This window comes from Dermacentor variabilis, chromosome 10 (assembly GCF_050947875.1).
Source record: "Dermacentor variabilis isolate Ectoservices chromosome 10, ASM5094787v1, whole genome shotgun sequence".
In the NCBI taxonomy this organism is placed as follows: Eukaryota; Metazoa; Arthropoda; class Arachnida; order Ixodida; family Ixodidae; genus Dermacentor; species Dermacentor variabilis.
This window is the reverse complement of record NC_134577.1, coordinates 52,676,345-52,691,286: the sequence shown is the minus strand read 5'-3', so window position 1 is coordinate 52,691,286 and position 14,942 is coordinate 52,676,345. Positions and strand designations below refer to the sequence as shown.

Here is a 14,942-nt window from a genome sequence, read left to right as displayed (position 1 = left end):
TCGCGTGTGATGAAGTGCCGCTTTGTAATATTCCTTTTTTTTTCAAACTAAAAATGAGTAGCCGAAAGCACTCTGCTTCCACCCTGTATAGCTGGACATCAGTTTATCCTGATTATACTCACCTGTTTGAGTCAGGCGATACACGTGCATTTTCAACCTAGCACTTGGGCGAGCGTTCGTGTTATTTTTGACCCCGTGGCCCACGTCACGCTCTCATCCTAAAGATTGTGCACGCTCAAATTGCAGCTGTAGGTTCACAGGCTTTGGCGGAAGATTACTCAATTTCCAGAGTAGAAAAGTCACTTTACACTCGCACTTTATGAGCTGCTGATTTGTGACATTAGATTGATTGATTGAAAACATCTTTATTTGTAGGATATTCGTAGAACTCGTTGGTGGGCCGCCTATTCCGGTAGCCCACTGGTTACTACTGCTGCGCTGGCCCTCCCCACCAGCCAGTGCTGACGGTCAGGATCATCGCTGAGCAGAATAGCCTCCCACTGCTCTTTTGAGGGATTTGGAATGGGGTCAACTATGGGATTAAATTGGCAAGCCAACACCATGTGGTAGAGGTTAGCTACCTCTCCACAGTGTGGGCATTGCGGGGAGTATAGTGTAGGGTACCACTGGTGTAACTTAGCTGGCGTTGGGTATGTATTAGTTTGTAGTCTCCTAAGAGTGTTCTCTTCCAACTTATCGAGGGATTTATGTGGTGTTGGGTACTCCTTCCTGGCTGTTCTGTACGGTGCGAGATTGTCAGCATACACTGCTAAAGCAGTTAGGTCCCAGCACTCTTCACGGTCATCAGGGGGGACGCCCGGTATAGAAGAGCTCGGGCATGCCTGTGAGCGGCTTCGTTTCCTCCTGGTAGTTCCAGGTGACCGGGAAACCAGATGACTGAGGCTTGGCTGGGTGGATGCTTAGTCAGCAATGACAACCCTGACCTGTGAATTAATCCATTATTGAAGTTGCGACAGGCGTTCTGGGAGTCAGTGAGCACATCGGCGTTGGGGTTAGATGCTATAGCTAATGCAATAGCTGCTTCCTCTGCGTGAGTGGGGTTGGATGTTTTCATCGAGGCGCAATTCACCATCAATCCTGAAGGCGTTGAGACCACAATAGTCATCACGCCATTCTTTGGCCCTGCGGCGTCCACATAGAAGATGTTAGGTTGCTCGTCCCATTTCTTCTGCAGGGCTTCCCCTCTTGCTATTCTCCTTTCGATGTTATATGCGGGATGCATGTTCCGCGGAATGGGGTACACGTTGATGCGTCTCCTCACATCACGTGGTACCTCTTCCCTTTGGTCTATCGTATAGGGCAGATTAATATGGATCTTTTCGAGGAGATCTCTACCTGGTTTTGTGAGTGCGAGCCTATTGAGTTGTGAGAGGTATTGTGCTTCCCACATCTCTTTGAGGGTATTATGTACTCCTAGAGCCATGAGCTTTGCCGTTGGCGTGGAGTTTGGTAGCCCCAGTGCCGTCTTGTAGGCCTTCCGGATCAGTGCCTCCAACTTTTCAATTTCCGACTTGGAGAGGTTAAGGAATGCCGTCCCGTACATTATCCGAGAAATCACGAAAGCCTGCACCAAACGGATGGCGTCCCTTTCCTTCATGCCATGGTGCTTATTTCTGATACGATGCATCATCCGGAGGATTTGCTCGGTGGATGTTGTAAGCTTCTTCATAGTGCTGGTATTCTGTCGCCCCTGCGGGATATACAGCCCTAGGATCTTGATCTCCGTGGGTTTCGGTACTGAGTGGTTGTCTATATACACCGTGATGTTCTGTGCCAGGGGTGTCCTCGGGTTCTTCAGGATGAGCAACTCGGACTTTTCCGGCGCACACTGGAGGCCTCTTTCCCTGGCGTACTCGTCCACCGTGTCCGCTGCTGCTTGAAGACGCTCCTCGATCTCGGCGTCACTCCCCGAGTTGCACCAGACAGTGATATCATCCGCATACAATGTGTGTTTGATACCCGGGATTTCGGAGAGAAGGCCTGGTAGATCTTTCATAGCCAAATTGAACAAAAGGGGTGACAGTACCGCCCCTTGCGGAGTTCCTCTAGGGCCTAGAGTGATGGGATCTGATTTGACATTAGAGTCTGTTGACAGCGGATTCAATATCTTATTTCATTTCATTGATTTCTCAAGACACGCTCTGCGTCTTACTAATGGTGCACTTGCATTGTGCAAAAAACGAAATACAAAACAGAAAACCGAAAGTAACAGTGATACAAGATGCAACAAAAATTATGTCGAAGGCAGAAATCAGGTAAAGAGCGAACACAAGAGCTGAAAATATCGCGATCACAACGCAAGATATTTTCATGCGGATAATATCGCTATCATAACGCCAGCTGAATTCACGAAGAAAATGCTGGGAAAACGCAAGTTTGGGCGAGCGACGCAAAACGTTACAGCCGACAGAAACTGAGGACAGGAGCAGTCGCTGTGAATTGGTTTATACAAGAATAAGTAATCACGATATTTTCGTCCTGTTTCTAGAGGTCTAATATTAAACATGCACAGTACACGCTCAAAGGCATTAAATGCACGGCGTCTCAGAAATAGAGCGTACAGGATACGAATGAAGCCTCGCTGAACACACAATTTTTGCCACATTGGGGAAGTTAGTGCAGTTTCATACAACAGAACTAAACTTTTATTTAGAGTGCACAACAGCAGAATAAAGAGAACAATGCAGTTAACCTTCGTCAGCTTTTCTTGTCATTCTTGACATCATACCTACGTGACTTTCTCTAGGATGCATTTACAATGCTTGAAACATCTTCTGCGTAACTTAGTCGGGAGTTAACCATAGACCACGCGTACAACTCGTTCCTTTTAAAGCAATGTTGTTAAGTGATTATTCTTATAGAAAAGTGGGGATTTTGCGAATAAAGGGAACAGGAATTGTCTTACTTGGAGTAATACACAAAATGTTGGAAGTACTTCATTCCGCTACATAATTCACATCTTCCTGTAGTAGTTCACAAACCTGCACTGATTCTATTTCACGGTAAAGTGTCATATCGTCAGCGCACAAACTGAGACGCGTATGACGCAAACATTGTTCAAGATTATTAACAAAGATATTGAAAAATATCAGTATAAAATATCTATATAATAAATATAAGCGTCGTGAGCTGGTGAGGCAGTCACAGAACAATAGAGTGGATAAAGGATGACATTTTTATTTAAAGCCTATTGTGTTTGAGCAATATTTTCTCTAGGAGGTGAACTACCCGAAACTCTCGTAAATTTCCCCGCCACAGTCGGTGAATAGAGTGAGTTGGTTGGCTATCTCAAGGGCTGATGTGTTCGCCGCAAAAATTCAACGCATTCAGATAATCTGATGTGCTTACATTTCCAGAAGTGCTCGAACAACAAAATTTTCGAATCGATTCGAGTGACGTATATCCGAAATAAAAAAAAAATCGAACTTGAATCATTGAATTGAATACGAATATTACCAATTTTTACATTAAAAAAAATGGAATGAAAAGCGTTTTTGAGTACTCTTGAAAACACAATGCTTGTTTACATTGCTTGACACACGTAATAACGTTAACTCGATGTCAGGTCAACTGAGAAGCTTGGTAATAAGAAACAAGAAAACGTACGGTCACGACTGGCGGGCGATGACAGTGACAGTAGCAAAAATGACCAACCCTTCCCCTACGGAAAAATGGAGGTAAGCGAAGCTTGTCCTGCGTGCACCTGACCTTCGTCCCGTTTAAGTAACCCACAGGCTACGGTGCCGGATTGCTTCGGTCTCCGGCTCCTCCAGCTCTGAATCTTCTCGTTGCTGTCGGATTGCCTGGACTCGAGCGGCTCTAACGGCTGGATCGGCGCGCCGACGACGAGCCCTTTGAAGGGCGGATTCTCGCCGCCGCTCGTCGAACGCTGTCCCTTCCTCGGCGAACACACAACGCGTGGCCGTCCCATCCATTTTGCGAGAGTTAATTGAACGGAAACAAAGCAGACGGCAGCGCGCGTAACCCTTTCCTGCCCTTTCCCTCCCCGACGGAAGCGAAACGGCTCTGACCGGTTGCGCGCGTGGCATGAGCGCGCGCCTACGCAGCTGGAATCCCTGCTAATTGCTCATGATCCGGCGCCGGCGCACATGTCAGCTCCTCAGGCCGCCCTTTCCCGCAGCAACGCTGTTCTGGGAGCAACTGTGTTTTTTGCATGACTACGACAACGCCACTTGTGAGCGAATACAAGCTTCGCTTGAAAAAGGAAACAGCGAGTCCTGGATGCTCGTTGAAGAAGCTGAGGTCAATACTACAGCACAGCGCGCACCGTTTCGAAAAAGAAAAAGCCGACACATTAGGAGATTTGCCAAATGATAAATAGCTGTGCCCAAATAGAGACAGCGAGTTCGTAGAATGTTTATAAGGTGAAACGTGATTTTACTCAGCGGCTGGTAACTATTGTGCTTGTGTGATTTCGTCCATGCGGTTGTTCAGTAAGTGGATCATTTGCGTAGCAATAACGCTTCTCCTGTACCACAATGGTTCTGGCGAGTCTCGGATCCATTCACATCAGTCTTTCTCCTTGTAGACTGAAAGCACGGCTGCTGCCCCTTGCAGTCTTTAATCGAAACGAATCTTCCACAACCTCGAATATAAATATTAATAATTGGATACTAAATAAATAGAAGACTATTTGATTCATATTAAAAATTTCAATCATTCGCTTACCCCTAGTTTAAATGTAACTTGTTATAACGTATGAAACTGAACAAAGTACTACGTCTTTCGTTCTAATTTTGTTATCTCTGAGTAACAACGAAATGCAATATTCCTGAGGCTGCGTAGTAAGAAGCCAGAAATGTACAAATAATTCGCACTTGCCGGCAACTCATTCAATGGTAGAAGTTTATGGTTGTGTCACAATTCGCGCGTATGTTTTACAGAAAAAAAGTTGCGGTTTTCTTTTTAGTTCACTCATGCTGCGTATAACGAAAGGATTTCTAAGATTGATGCAGATCACATTTCGATTTGCAAATTTATCGGAATCAAATAAAAAGAACAAGCCCTTACCAGTGACTGGTTCAGACAGGAGTCTGTAAGAAATTCTGGTATCCTGAAAAAAAAACAAGGATTCAAGTATCAATGATGTGCCATCAGTCATCAGATACGCGATACGTGGCTATTTTCTCGCGTTAGGTATGCGTGATTCTTCATGACTTTGCTCTCGTGTTTCGAATAGTAAAGGCCACATGTAATACGGAAATAAAGGACACAGTCTTGCAATGAAAAAAAAACTTGTACTCAGAAGCTCTGCAGACATTTAAAAAATGCAGCTTGGTTTTAACATATATAATACTAAGCATAAAATGTTCTTGCCTTTGTCTTTTTTTTTTCGTCCTCGCTTAAGCACATAGTATTTTAAGGAGCTCTATGCCAGTTCTGGTCAATTAATATTACGTTATATGAATTTTACTGAGTCGTACGTACAGTGGCTGCACGCAAAAACTTGCAGATGGCAGAGTAGTGCTCAATAGTATATATTACACATACACTCCCCAGTTTTCGCTCGGAGTAATATTGCGTGTCGCTTAGTATAAGTCATTTTCACTCTTTGAAATATTGACTGCTATGAGATTCGGTTATCGCCTATGTTGTTACGCAGTATAACGATATATTTCATCCACACGCAGTTATGGTCCCTGCTTAGGCTTCACGACAATACCACAAGGAGATTGTGTCACAAGGAGATTGTGTGAGCATTACTTCAAAGCGTTATCACTGAATGGCTGATATTACTGAGCGTGTCTTCCCGATATAGGCTGGCTTATGCACATGATTCAGTGTCCGCTTCAAGTGCCCGTCATGAACCAAGCCAAGCGTTTTTGGGCAATTTGCGAAACTTAGAGAAGTTGGAGACTTCGTCACCATATTTTATCCTTCTCTCTGTGTCGCTCTCCAGCATGAGTATACGGTAAAAACGGCGTGGTGTCCGAAACATTTCAGCCATGCAGCTTCAGCTAATAAGTAATACCTGCATGGTCAACGAGGAGCGATATAAAGCATCACTGCAACACTTCGCAAAAGTCGGGACAAAACGCCTAGTACGAATGGTGCCATGGAAGTTCATTGTTTTATCATTATCACTGACAGTAGTTAAGCCGACGTTGGTGCCTACATGTTCCGCCGGCTACTTTCTTCCTACGATGTGATAGCTGTAATCACCATGGTCAGATAATAAAATAACGATTAGAAAACAACTATACAGCGACATTACGGCTAAATTTTGCGTGTACGTATACGTTCACACAGTATGCATGTTCGCAGAATTGGACAATTGTTTCTATTAAAGCACTGATTTCGGATGGAGCTCAGAACTCTCAGCACTGAACTGCGCAAGTTAAAAACAGGGACGGGACGCACACAAGCGCTCACTCGCAACAAATGTTTATTTCGTTCTCTTCACGCGCCTCGCATCTTCGTCTCAAGTCGCGTTGTTCATAGTACTAAGGATGTCCGAATCGTACCGCCTGGAGTTCGAGGCGCCCTCACAACCTTCCTGCATCGACGAATGAGGACCGAATCGAACTCACGCCTTCGAAGTCGACCTCGGCTGCCAGCCCGACGCTGTAGGTGGACTCGGGGACCAGGGGCGCGTTGTAGTATCCGCCGTAGTAGAGGCCGTCGCCCACCGTGAAGTCTCCCCTGCTTCGCACTTCCTCGGGCGTCATCTTGGCCGCCATATAGAACGACAGGTTGGTGGCCAGGGACTCGTTGTAGTCCGGAGTGCCTTCCGTCCACTCGTGAAGGCCGCCGCCTCCGCTATCGCCGCTCTTCGAGCCATGCGTGGAGCGTCTCGAGCGATTCCTAGCCTGGTCGTGTCGTTGCACCAGCACGTAGTACGCCCTGAAAGCGGGCGAAGCGTTCGGTTCCAGGTTAAACGGCATTCGGCCGTGCACCGTGACCAGCGAGCCGCACACATTGCGTTCACATTTCGTTAGCTTTTGCTTGTTTCACTTTTCCCGACCCTCCCTCTGCCCTCCTTGATTCCTAGGTCCGTCGGTTCCATTTACTTGTTTTTTTTTTCTTTCTGCAATCTTCTCTCAATATATTTATGTCAGCCATAGCATTTTCTTTTCTTCCTTCTCTGGTTACGCACTCATAGGAAAAAGCACATTTGAATAACAAGAGCTCGGGAACAGACGTTCGAGAGAAAGAAAAGCCGGGAAATGTGCGCAACATTCACGCAGCTGCAGGTAGCAGACAGCGAACAGCTGCTACCATCGGTCTCATTCTTTCACCTCGTTGCTGACTGCCTCGCGTGCGATGACGCGCCACAGGATAAGGGCGGTAATGCACTTCTTTAACTTAAGCATTAAGAATGCGGGGCGAGGATTTTCGAGGTGCGAAACAGGAAACTGTGAGAAACATCTGCGCCGAGCGCGGCAACGACAGCTGATGGGTGCGCAACGACGCCGGTAGTTGTTTGCGCGAGTGACACGTCCATGGCCTTGTTCGTGATGCTAATGTCAGCCGCCGCTGGATCTCAGTTCTTATGGCATTGCGCTGGCTCAGTACAAGGTTGCGGGCGCGATTCCCCAGCAGCGGCAGCTGCACTCCGATGGGGCGGAATGCAAAAAAAAACTCACTCGTGTACCAAGATTTAGGTGCACATTAAGGCACCTCAGGGGGTCAAAATTATGCCGTATGCATGAGTTAAAATCATGCAGCTTGCAGTACGCGTTGGGCAATTTCGGCGTACTAGACATAAATTATGACATTACAAGGCATAGGCGGCAGTGGGGGGAAGGGGGTCTCTGTTATTTATAGTCTACTTTTATCACTGCTATAAAGATGCTTTTAATCATTTAACCTTTATTCCTATCATTTAACAATTGAGCGACGAGATTTATTAGTAAGAATTGTTCCTTCTAACAGTTACAATAAGAAAGTTAAAATGAACTAAGAAGTCATAAAGCACACACAAAGTAACCATGTCTGCTTTCAATTAGGTTTATTATTTACCCATTGCATGCACCTTCATCACACCTTGTCATGCACCGCGACAATGTGCTAATAATAGAATGTCATTTATCTCAGCATACAGTGATGCAGACAAAATCTCGATCTTTTTGTCCCGAGTGGCAATCGACTGAACTCATCAGTATACAGTGACACCGTTAACCACTCTATGTGTCACCATTCCAAGAAGGTCGCTGTACAAATATATGAGTTTGTGTAACAAACTACCGAATAGTTATCACTGAAACGTAATTGCAATTGAGGCGCAACTACATTAAATGGTAATAAGATGACTTTAGCGATTTCTCCGACTCTGAACCCATTTGCTGCGAAAGCATCGGGGTCTCACAGGGGACATGGTTATATTAATTTCGTTTCGTTTCGCTTCGTTTCGTTTTCGTTATCTGATGACGCATACTAACTTCGGGGGATAGGCCGAGATTCTGAGGATATTAGGATAGGAGGCAGGTCATTACTAAAGTCAGCGAAGAACTTCCGAAAAAAAGTGAATGTATAAATAACGCATGAACAATTAAGTGCAAAAAAAAAAGATCGCTCTGAAACGACTCAAAGGTACATACAGGGCTGAGAAAGCATCCCCATGGCAGTGTACAATAGTTATACCAAGCTGTCTAAACCTTGACTCTAAGGTGTGTTTTTTTTTTCTTAAACAATAATAACGGTGACAGGAGAAAAAAAATCTAAAAAGAAGCTACTTCTCTGCCATGCACGCGCGCCAACACTTTGAGAGTCCATGCGGAGCGCACTACATTGCACAAGTTGACTAAATTGTCTAGAAATACTCGAAATGAGCGACTTCTTCTTTGCTTTCCCTACTGCCGTATACGGACGTTAATGTAGCGTAATCTAACAAGAGCCGCTAAACAATGAAAACTTATTGTCTTTAAATACATAAAGTGCGTCACTCAGTGGTTTTCGACCTGATCGTCTATGGAGAAGCTTAGCTGAATGAGTAAGTTGAGGACAACTTGATACAGGAATAACGGACACGCTGGAAACCGGCGAGGCAGTATTTCAACTTTTCATCAGTAAGTCATCTGATGTTTGCAATATGCACGTGTTTAGCTATTATTCTATTATTATATTGCCTATTATTCTTCATACAACATGCAAATAAACAGTGATTGCGTTGCGAGGAATTTGGCTGGTGTTTTTTTTTATCTTGTGAAAGTGGGAGAAAGACATCTCAATTTTTTCAGTATTGGTGATGCTTTCTTCTTGCAAGCAATTCGAAAAAGCACTTCCGACAGCGTATCTTTTTTTAAGTGTCAGATGGATGGAGACTTATTTCTTGGGGAACGATGCGGTACTTAATGTCGTCGGGCTCATCGTTGGCTCGTGACAGTTGCAACGTAATGGCAGTCTCGTCCACAGTCCTCAGTTCAACCTTCGTCCCAATGACTGGTACTGCGCAAAAGGCAGAGAAAAGAAAAACAGCCCTCAATGATTCTTGCGATTCAGGCACTTACATCTCGGGAAACAAACAAAAATCAAGAAACGGCAGCATCTTCGCTCGTAGGCATATCATGACAATATTTCGTTAAAGCCCAAATAGGCGTTAGAAGGCTCTTTCTTTTTTCTGGCCGTGCGTGCGCATGCGCGCGCAGTACGCCACATGTGCACCGTCGGTTAAGTACGGCATGGCCGTCACAGTTAGTTCTCTGCACTCTAGCACCATTCATAATCTCAAGATGGCGCCGCGAGGGCTTCTACTGGCATCTGCGACTCCGGCGTTCCGAAGTCGCAGGCTGAAGCCGATACGGATTTCTGCAATACTCGAATGGGTCACCTCTCTAGCTCCGTGCATCAGTCATGTGGAAGAGAATTTCTCCCTTTTATGAACATACCTCCACCTCGCGGGCTTCCGCTTAACTGGCTTCACTCCTCTGTTCTGGTATTCTGTACCTTAACAGGTGTACGTAAAGGCTGAAACACGCCTTTAAGGCAACCTTTTTGAATCGAGAACTCTGGCGACCCCGTTCGCTTGGTTTACGTTCTACAAGCCTGCCACAACGGCCTGTTACGGTGTGCGCGTTTTATTGAGCTAATATGCCTATGGCAGCCACTACTTCCAACTTTCTGTTCGAAGTAGTGGCTGTATTCCTTACTGCAGTCTTGTTTTCACGGGACACCATTGAAAGCTAAATATAAACTAAAAAGAAAGAATATCCAAACGGCAAGGGAGATACGCATTGTTTGCTTACGGCGAGGTCTTGTATGGATGGTAATTTCCATCGGTGTGCCGTATCCTGCCGCTGTCCTTGCTTCCACTTGAGCAACGTAGCCGGTTCCGGGTGTGAGGTCGATGAACTGCGCCTGCCTGCCGTCCGCGGGAACTTCAATCGACATGTTATTCTCGGTAGACTGTAGCTGCCGGTTCACCAAGGTAACCTAGCGTACGCGCACAGAGGTCGCAAGGATGCTTGCTGATTACGTTAGAACCCACCAGAAGCAACATATCCTCGCAGAATAAGTGTGCAGTCAAATTTGCGCAAGCCCAGTGTAGCTTTCTCGCGCGTGTATTGTGTGGTAGAGGAAAACAGTGCGACCTGTGCGCAGCAGTGTTTGGCTCTACCACACCTGGATCAGCAGAGATCATGAAAAAGAAACTTTTTTTACGTGTGTTGACGATTTTTTAATTTTACTGGCGGAACGATCTCCCATGACTTACTCGCATACTGTGCAGGGCATTTTAACTGATTTTAAACAGCAAGGAAAAGGCTTAGATTTTACTTTCGAACTAGCCAAGGATAACAGCTTGCAGTATTTAGATCTTGACATAACCCTTACTGACGAAGGCTCGTGCTGGATGTACCGACCCCGTGCCCGCAAGGAGGCGTCGCCGTATGAGTCTACACACTCCAAGACTGTTAAACGAGCAATTGCAACTATGTGCCTCGAATCCGCGCTGAAAAAATTCGTGCTGTCATGAGGCACACGCAAGCTTTGACGACCAGATTTTGAAGTTGAGGAAGGCTGGCTTTCCTTGCTTGGTTTTAAGCGCAGTTTGGGAGGCGTTATTGAAAAAACTGAAAAAAGAAAGAAAAAGAAGTGAGGAAGGTCAAACAGGCGAAAAGAAAGCTAAAGCGGTGGTGATTCCATATTCTCATAAAGTGGCGCATAATCGGAAACACGTCGCCGTGAAATACAAAATTCCTGTGGTTTTTTCCGCGCCGCGAAAGCTTGCTACTTTGTGCCGCCTGATTGGTCCGGATGACTCTAAAAAAGTAGGGAGTTCTATTAAACATACGAACCCTTTTGTTAAGTGTGAAGAAGAGGTAGTATACCACATTCCACTGAAGTGTGGAAAAGAGTATATCGGCAAAACTGGCCGATGTATTAATGAACGCCTGCGGGAGCATAAGCTTTCATTGAAAAATGGATATGGTTCTAACTTGCCACTTCATTGCAAGGCCTGCGGAAATGAGGATGAACGGGTATGTGAAGCGAGGCTTCATGATACGACAATCATGTATAAAAGCAAAGATTCTATTGCGCATGAATTGTTGGAGCCCAACGAGATTATGAAAAGAGGGGACAACTGTGTCAGTACCCCGGCTTTGAATATATACACGAATGAAGGCATGTTTTTAGATAAGTTTTATATTTAGATTAAGCGTGATTCCCTTTATGTTAAGTGTTCTCGCACGTGCGCATTCACATATTCAGTGTCCCTCTTTTTTCGTTCTCCTCTCCTCATGGCTATATAATCAGCCACCTGTCATTTCAATAAACAGTTGCAAGTAGCGCCTTGTCCTGTCTGTATTTCTTCTTATGTGCTGTCACTTTTTGCGCCTAATCTATTGAAAGAAACTTTTAACGAATAAAAACGAGGTATTCAAGAAAGAGGAAGAGAAATGTAGAAGAGAAAGGCAAGACTAACCAGAGAAAACAAGAAAAGGTTAACTGGAGGCGCGCCCGGTTTATTACTCTGCACAGTGAGAAGGAGGTTGAGGGATGCCAAGAAAGAAGAGAGAGAGAGGAAAGACTGCATATGTTCAACCAGACTGGTCCATCGGCACCGTAGTTGGTCACTAAGGTCTGTAGACTTCGGAAACTTCAGCAATTCGCACATCTCTTGCTTAGCTTAGCATATTTGTTTTCGTTATGGGGCTGCTCCGCATGGAATATGTAAGGTCACTGCAGATGTATATGACCACTCTGCAGATGTAAATGACCAAAAGTTGATTAATTCGTAGCAAGGTAGCGTAATGGCACTTGATAGGTTAGAGTGGAAGCCGATTTGAGAATAATATTCCAGCGTACCCTGTATCCCAGAATGATGCCGTTGGGAAGGCTTGGCTCTTTCCAGGTTATGATTACTGCTGACTCATTTCGCTCGCCTGCGGAGACGTGGGATGGTGGTCCGGGCTCTAGAAAAAAATGACACTGTTACTCAACAATAACGGCAAAAATATACACCGTATATCACTGGCAGCGCGCGCTTTTCACGAAAGCTTCAAAGGGACACCTAAGGCAAGTGCTAAGTCATACTGTACTCGTGCTTAAACTATTTTTTTAAATAAGTCAGTCCCAATGCGAGGGCATTTTTGGGTGTGTCCAGAAACCTAACTTGAACCAAAAGACAGGTGACGGTGCCACCGTCAAGTTCCCTCACTAGCTTTCGATCACGTCCTAGATATTGGCACCGTTACAGCATGGGTCACCTGGAGAATCTCATAAGGGAGCCTCACATTACGGTCTACTTTAAGGAAGCACACAGGCGCCCAGCCTTAGAACGTAGCTTCCTATATACAGAAGCACGTATACATGCGAACCATCATGAAATATCTGATGTCGCCATGATGCCGCCAGTGCCACATCATAACAGTGTGATATTTGAAAAATAAAATCGGCCGTGTCTTCGTCTCTTCCGTTTCTTCGTGTCTTCTAATTATTGATCGAAGGCAACTGACGGAGTTTTGGTATAGTGCTCTACCAGTTTCGTTAGAGTTCAGCTTCGATAACAAAAAAAAGAAAAAAAGATGTATCCTTTCGGTGGCGTTTCTTTTGTGGAGCTGTTAGCACCATATTAAAAAAAAACGCTAAAGCGTTTGTTTTAGTTGTACCTGCACCAATATGGACATTCCAGGCCTCTTGGAGACAAAAGAAAAATATGTGGGCAGGAAATGAAAGTACATTTGATTGATCGCGCACTGGCACTGTTAATGAGTCGATATTTTGCTGCCTTGTTCCGCTGGTAAGTGTTGCCAGAGAAGCTGCTTTTAAATCGCAGCTTCTTTTTTTCTCCCATCTTCCATACCACGGCCTGTCTGTTTCTTACGTCTTGTCTAAACAATGTAAATGATTACAGTGAAATAAACTAATATATACAACATGCTGTGGATTGTTCTACAGGGGATCGTTTCGTATCGCAGGAATTAGGGACGCAAATAAATAAGCGAACTAGATGTGCACGCCACGGTATGAAGCAAATGTTGGAAGCACGTGCCTCTTGCTACATTTCACTTATGTATGGGTTAATGCGCTGTGAGTGATGAAATTTATTTAAAAAGTACTGAATAGGATGGAAAAATGTGAAATACTCAAATCTTGGATGATCTTATGTCACATTTAAGCGTTATGTTAAAAACGAACGAACGAATCAAATTAGACACGCGCAAGCATGCACACTCAGTAGACGGTAGACAAATTTTAACGATAAAATAAAAACAAATTTCAACCGCCATTACATTATTAGTACTTTGTATCAAGGTTGCACAAAACAAAATTAATATACATAATCTGTGCTATACATAGAGCCCTATTTTCAATGCCTAGAGAAGCGCACCGGTTGAAGAATAGTCCGTAAAGATTGCGCAAGAGTTTGCGTCATTCGGCGCCTCGTGCTTGGCTTACTCGATTCTCGTGTCTGCGCCGTTACCAAGTTGCTTCTTTCACTCCACGTCCTCACGTCTTTGTTCTTGGCGACAACCTGGAATTTAAAAAAGAAAAGTTCAATCGACAAAGAAAACTTGTTGGGCACTCGGAAGTAACTCGCGCCTTACAGGGAAATCGTTCTCGAGTGTGACACTGACATCGGAATTTACAGTCCTTGTTATAAAACAAAGTGTGTGTTTTATTTTATACTTTCCACTGTTGCTGTGCCAGGAAAATTGCGTGATTTATTCACTGTCAGGGTGGTACTGGACGTACAAAAATCTGGGAGTTAACCACTGCAAGAAAGGTAAATTACAAATGTAGGTGCTACCAACAGGCTGTCGGAAAGAGTAGGGTTGAAAATCAGAAGAACGGTCACGCAGGCGACTTTAGTGGGAAGGTGAGTGCAGTCTTGATTTGTGCTTAGTGCGAAGATACGCTTTGTCCTGCGGTTTTGTAACCCGAAGTTACAGGAGTTAGTCAGTTCGGGTTGGTCTGAGCTACATTACGCCTCCTACAAGTTAAGATTATCGCCTTTTATTGAAGGTATAACTACGAATATTTGAGAGTACACTCTGTAACATTTTATCATATCACGTTCACATAAGCAACATTTGTTAATAAGCTTTCCACAAGACAAGTTCACGAAATTATGAAAGCTTACTATAACATTAAAAGAAAAAATAGATTCGTCGTCTTGGTAATTGGTAGGTACCTAACAAGAATATTAATGCCTAGTTTCCGACTTTTATAACAGACTATTGCCTTGATGAATGCGGAGAAAATATGATCTTATACATGGCAAAAATAAAAAATAATTTTTCTCACTTAACTAACAAGAGTTAGGGATATGCAATGTCTAAACCTTAGAATAAAAGAAAGGCTTCAGTTTGTTACGCTACTTACACAATCTATCCAGCACCCAATCTTAATATTTGGGCATTTATCGACTAGCTCGTTGCCGTTGGCAGGACGTGTTAACATCGTACTTTACCCAAATGAACACCTACAGGCTTTATTTTTTCTCCATATTAAAAGAG

At 44.4% G+C, this 14,942-nt stretch overlaps 1 protein-coding gene across 2 annotated transcripts in view; it reads right to left on the bottom strand.

Moving 5' to 3' along the window:
- Positions 1 to 14,942, bottom strand: part of LOC142560547 (receptor-type tyrosine-protein phosphatase kappa-like) — an 82,892-nt gene that overhangs the window by 25,383 nt on the left and 42,567 nt on the right. For both annotated transcript variants that reach the window (XM_075672733.1, XM_075672734.1), the window contains 6 exons: positions 13,882 to 13,957; positions 12,289 to 12,395; positions 10,227 to 10,413; positions 9,333 to 9,429; positions 6,573 to 6,885; positions 5,053 to 5,095 (listed from right to left, as the gene is read on the bottom strand). In XM_075672733.1, the coding sequence (XP_075528848.1) occupies positions 5,053 to 5,095; positions 6,573 to 6,885; positions 9,333 to 9,429; positions 10,227 to 10,413; positions 12,289 to 12,395; positions 13,882 to 13,957 (823 nt within the window). The remainder of the gene's footprint in view (positions 1 to 5,052; positions 5,096 to 6,572; positions 6,886 to 9,332; positions 9,430 to 10,226; positions 10,414 to 12,288; positions 12,396 to 13,881; positions 13,958 to 14,942) is intronic.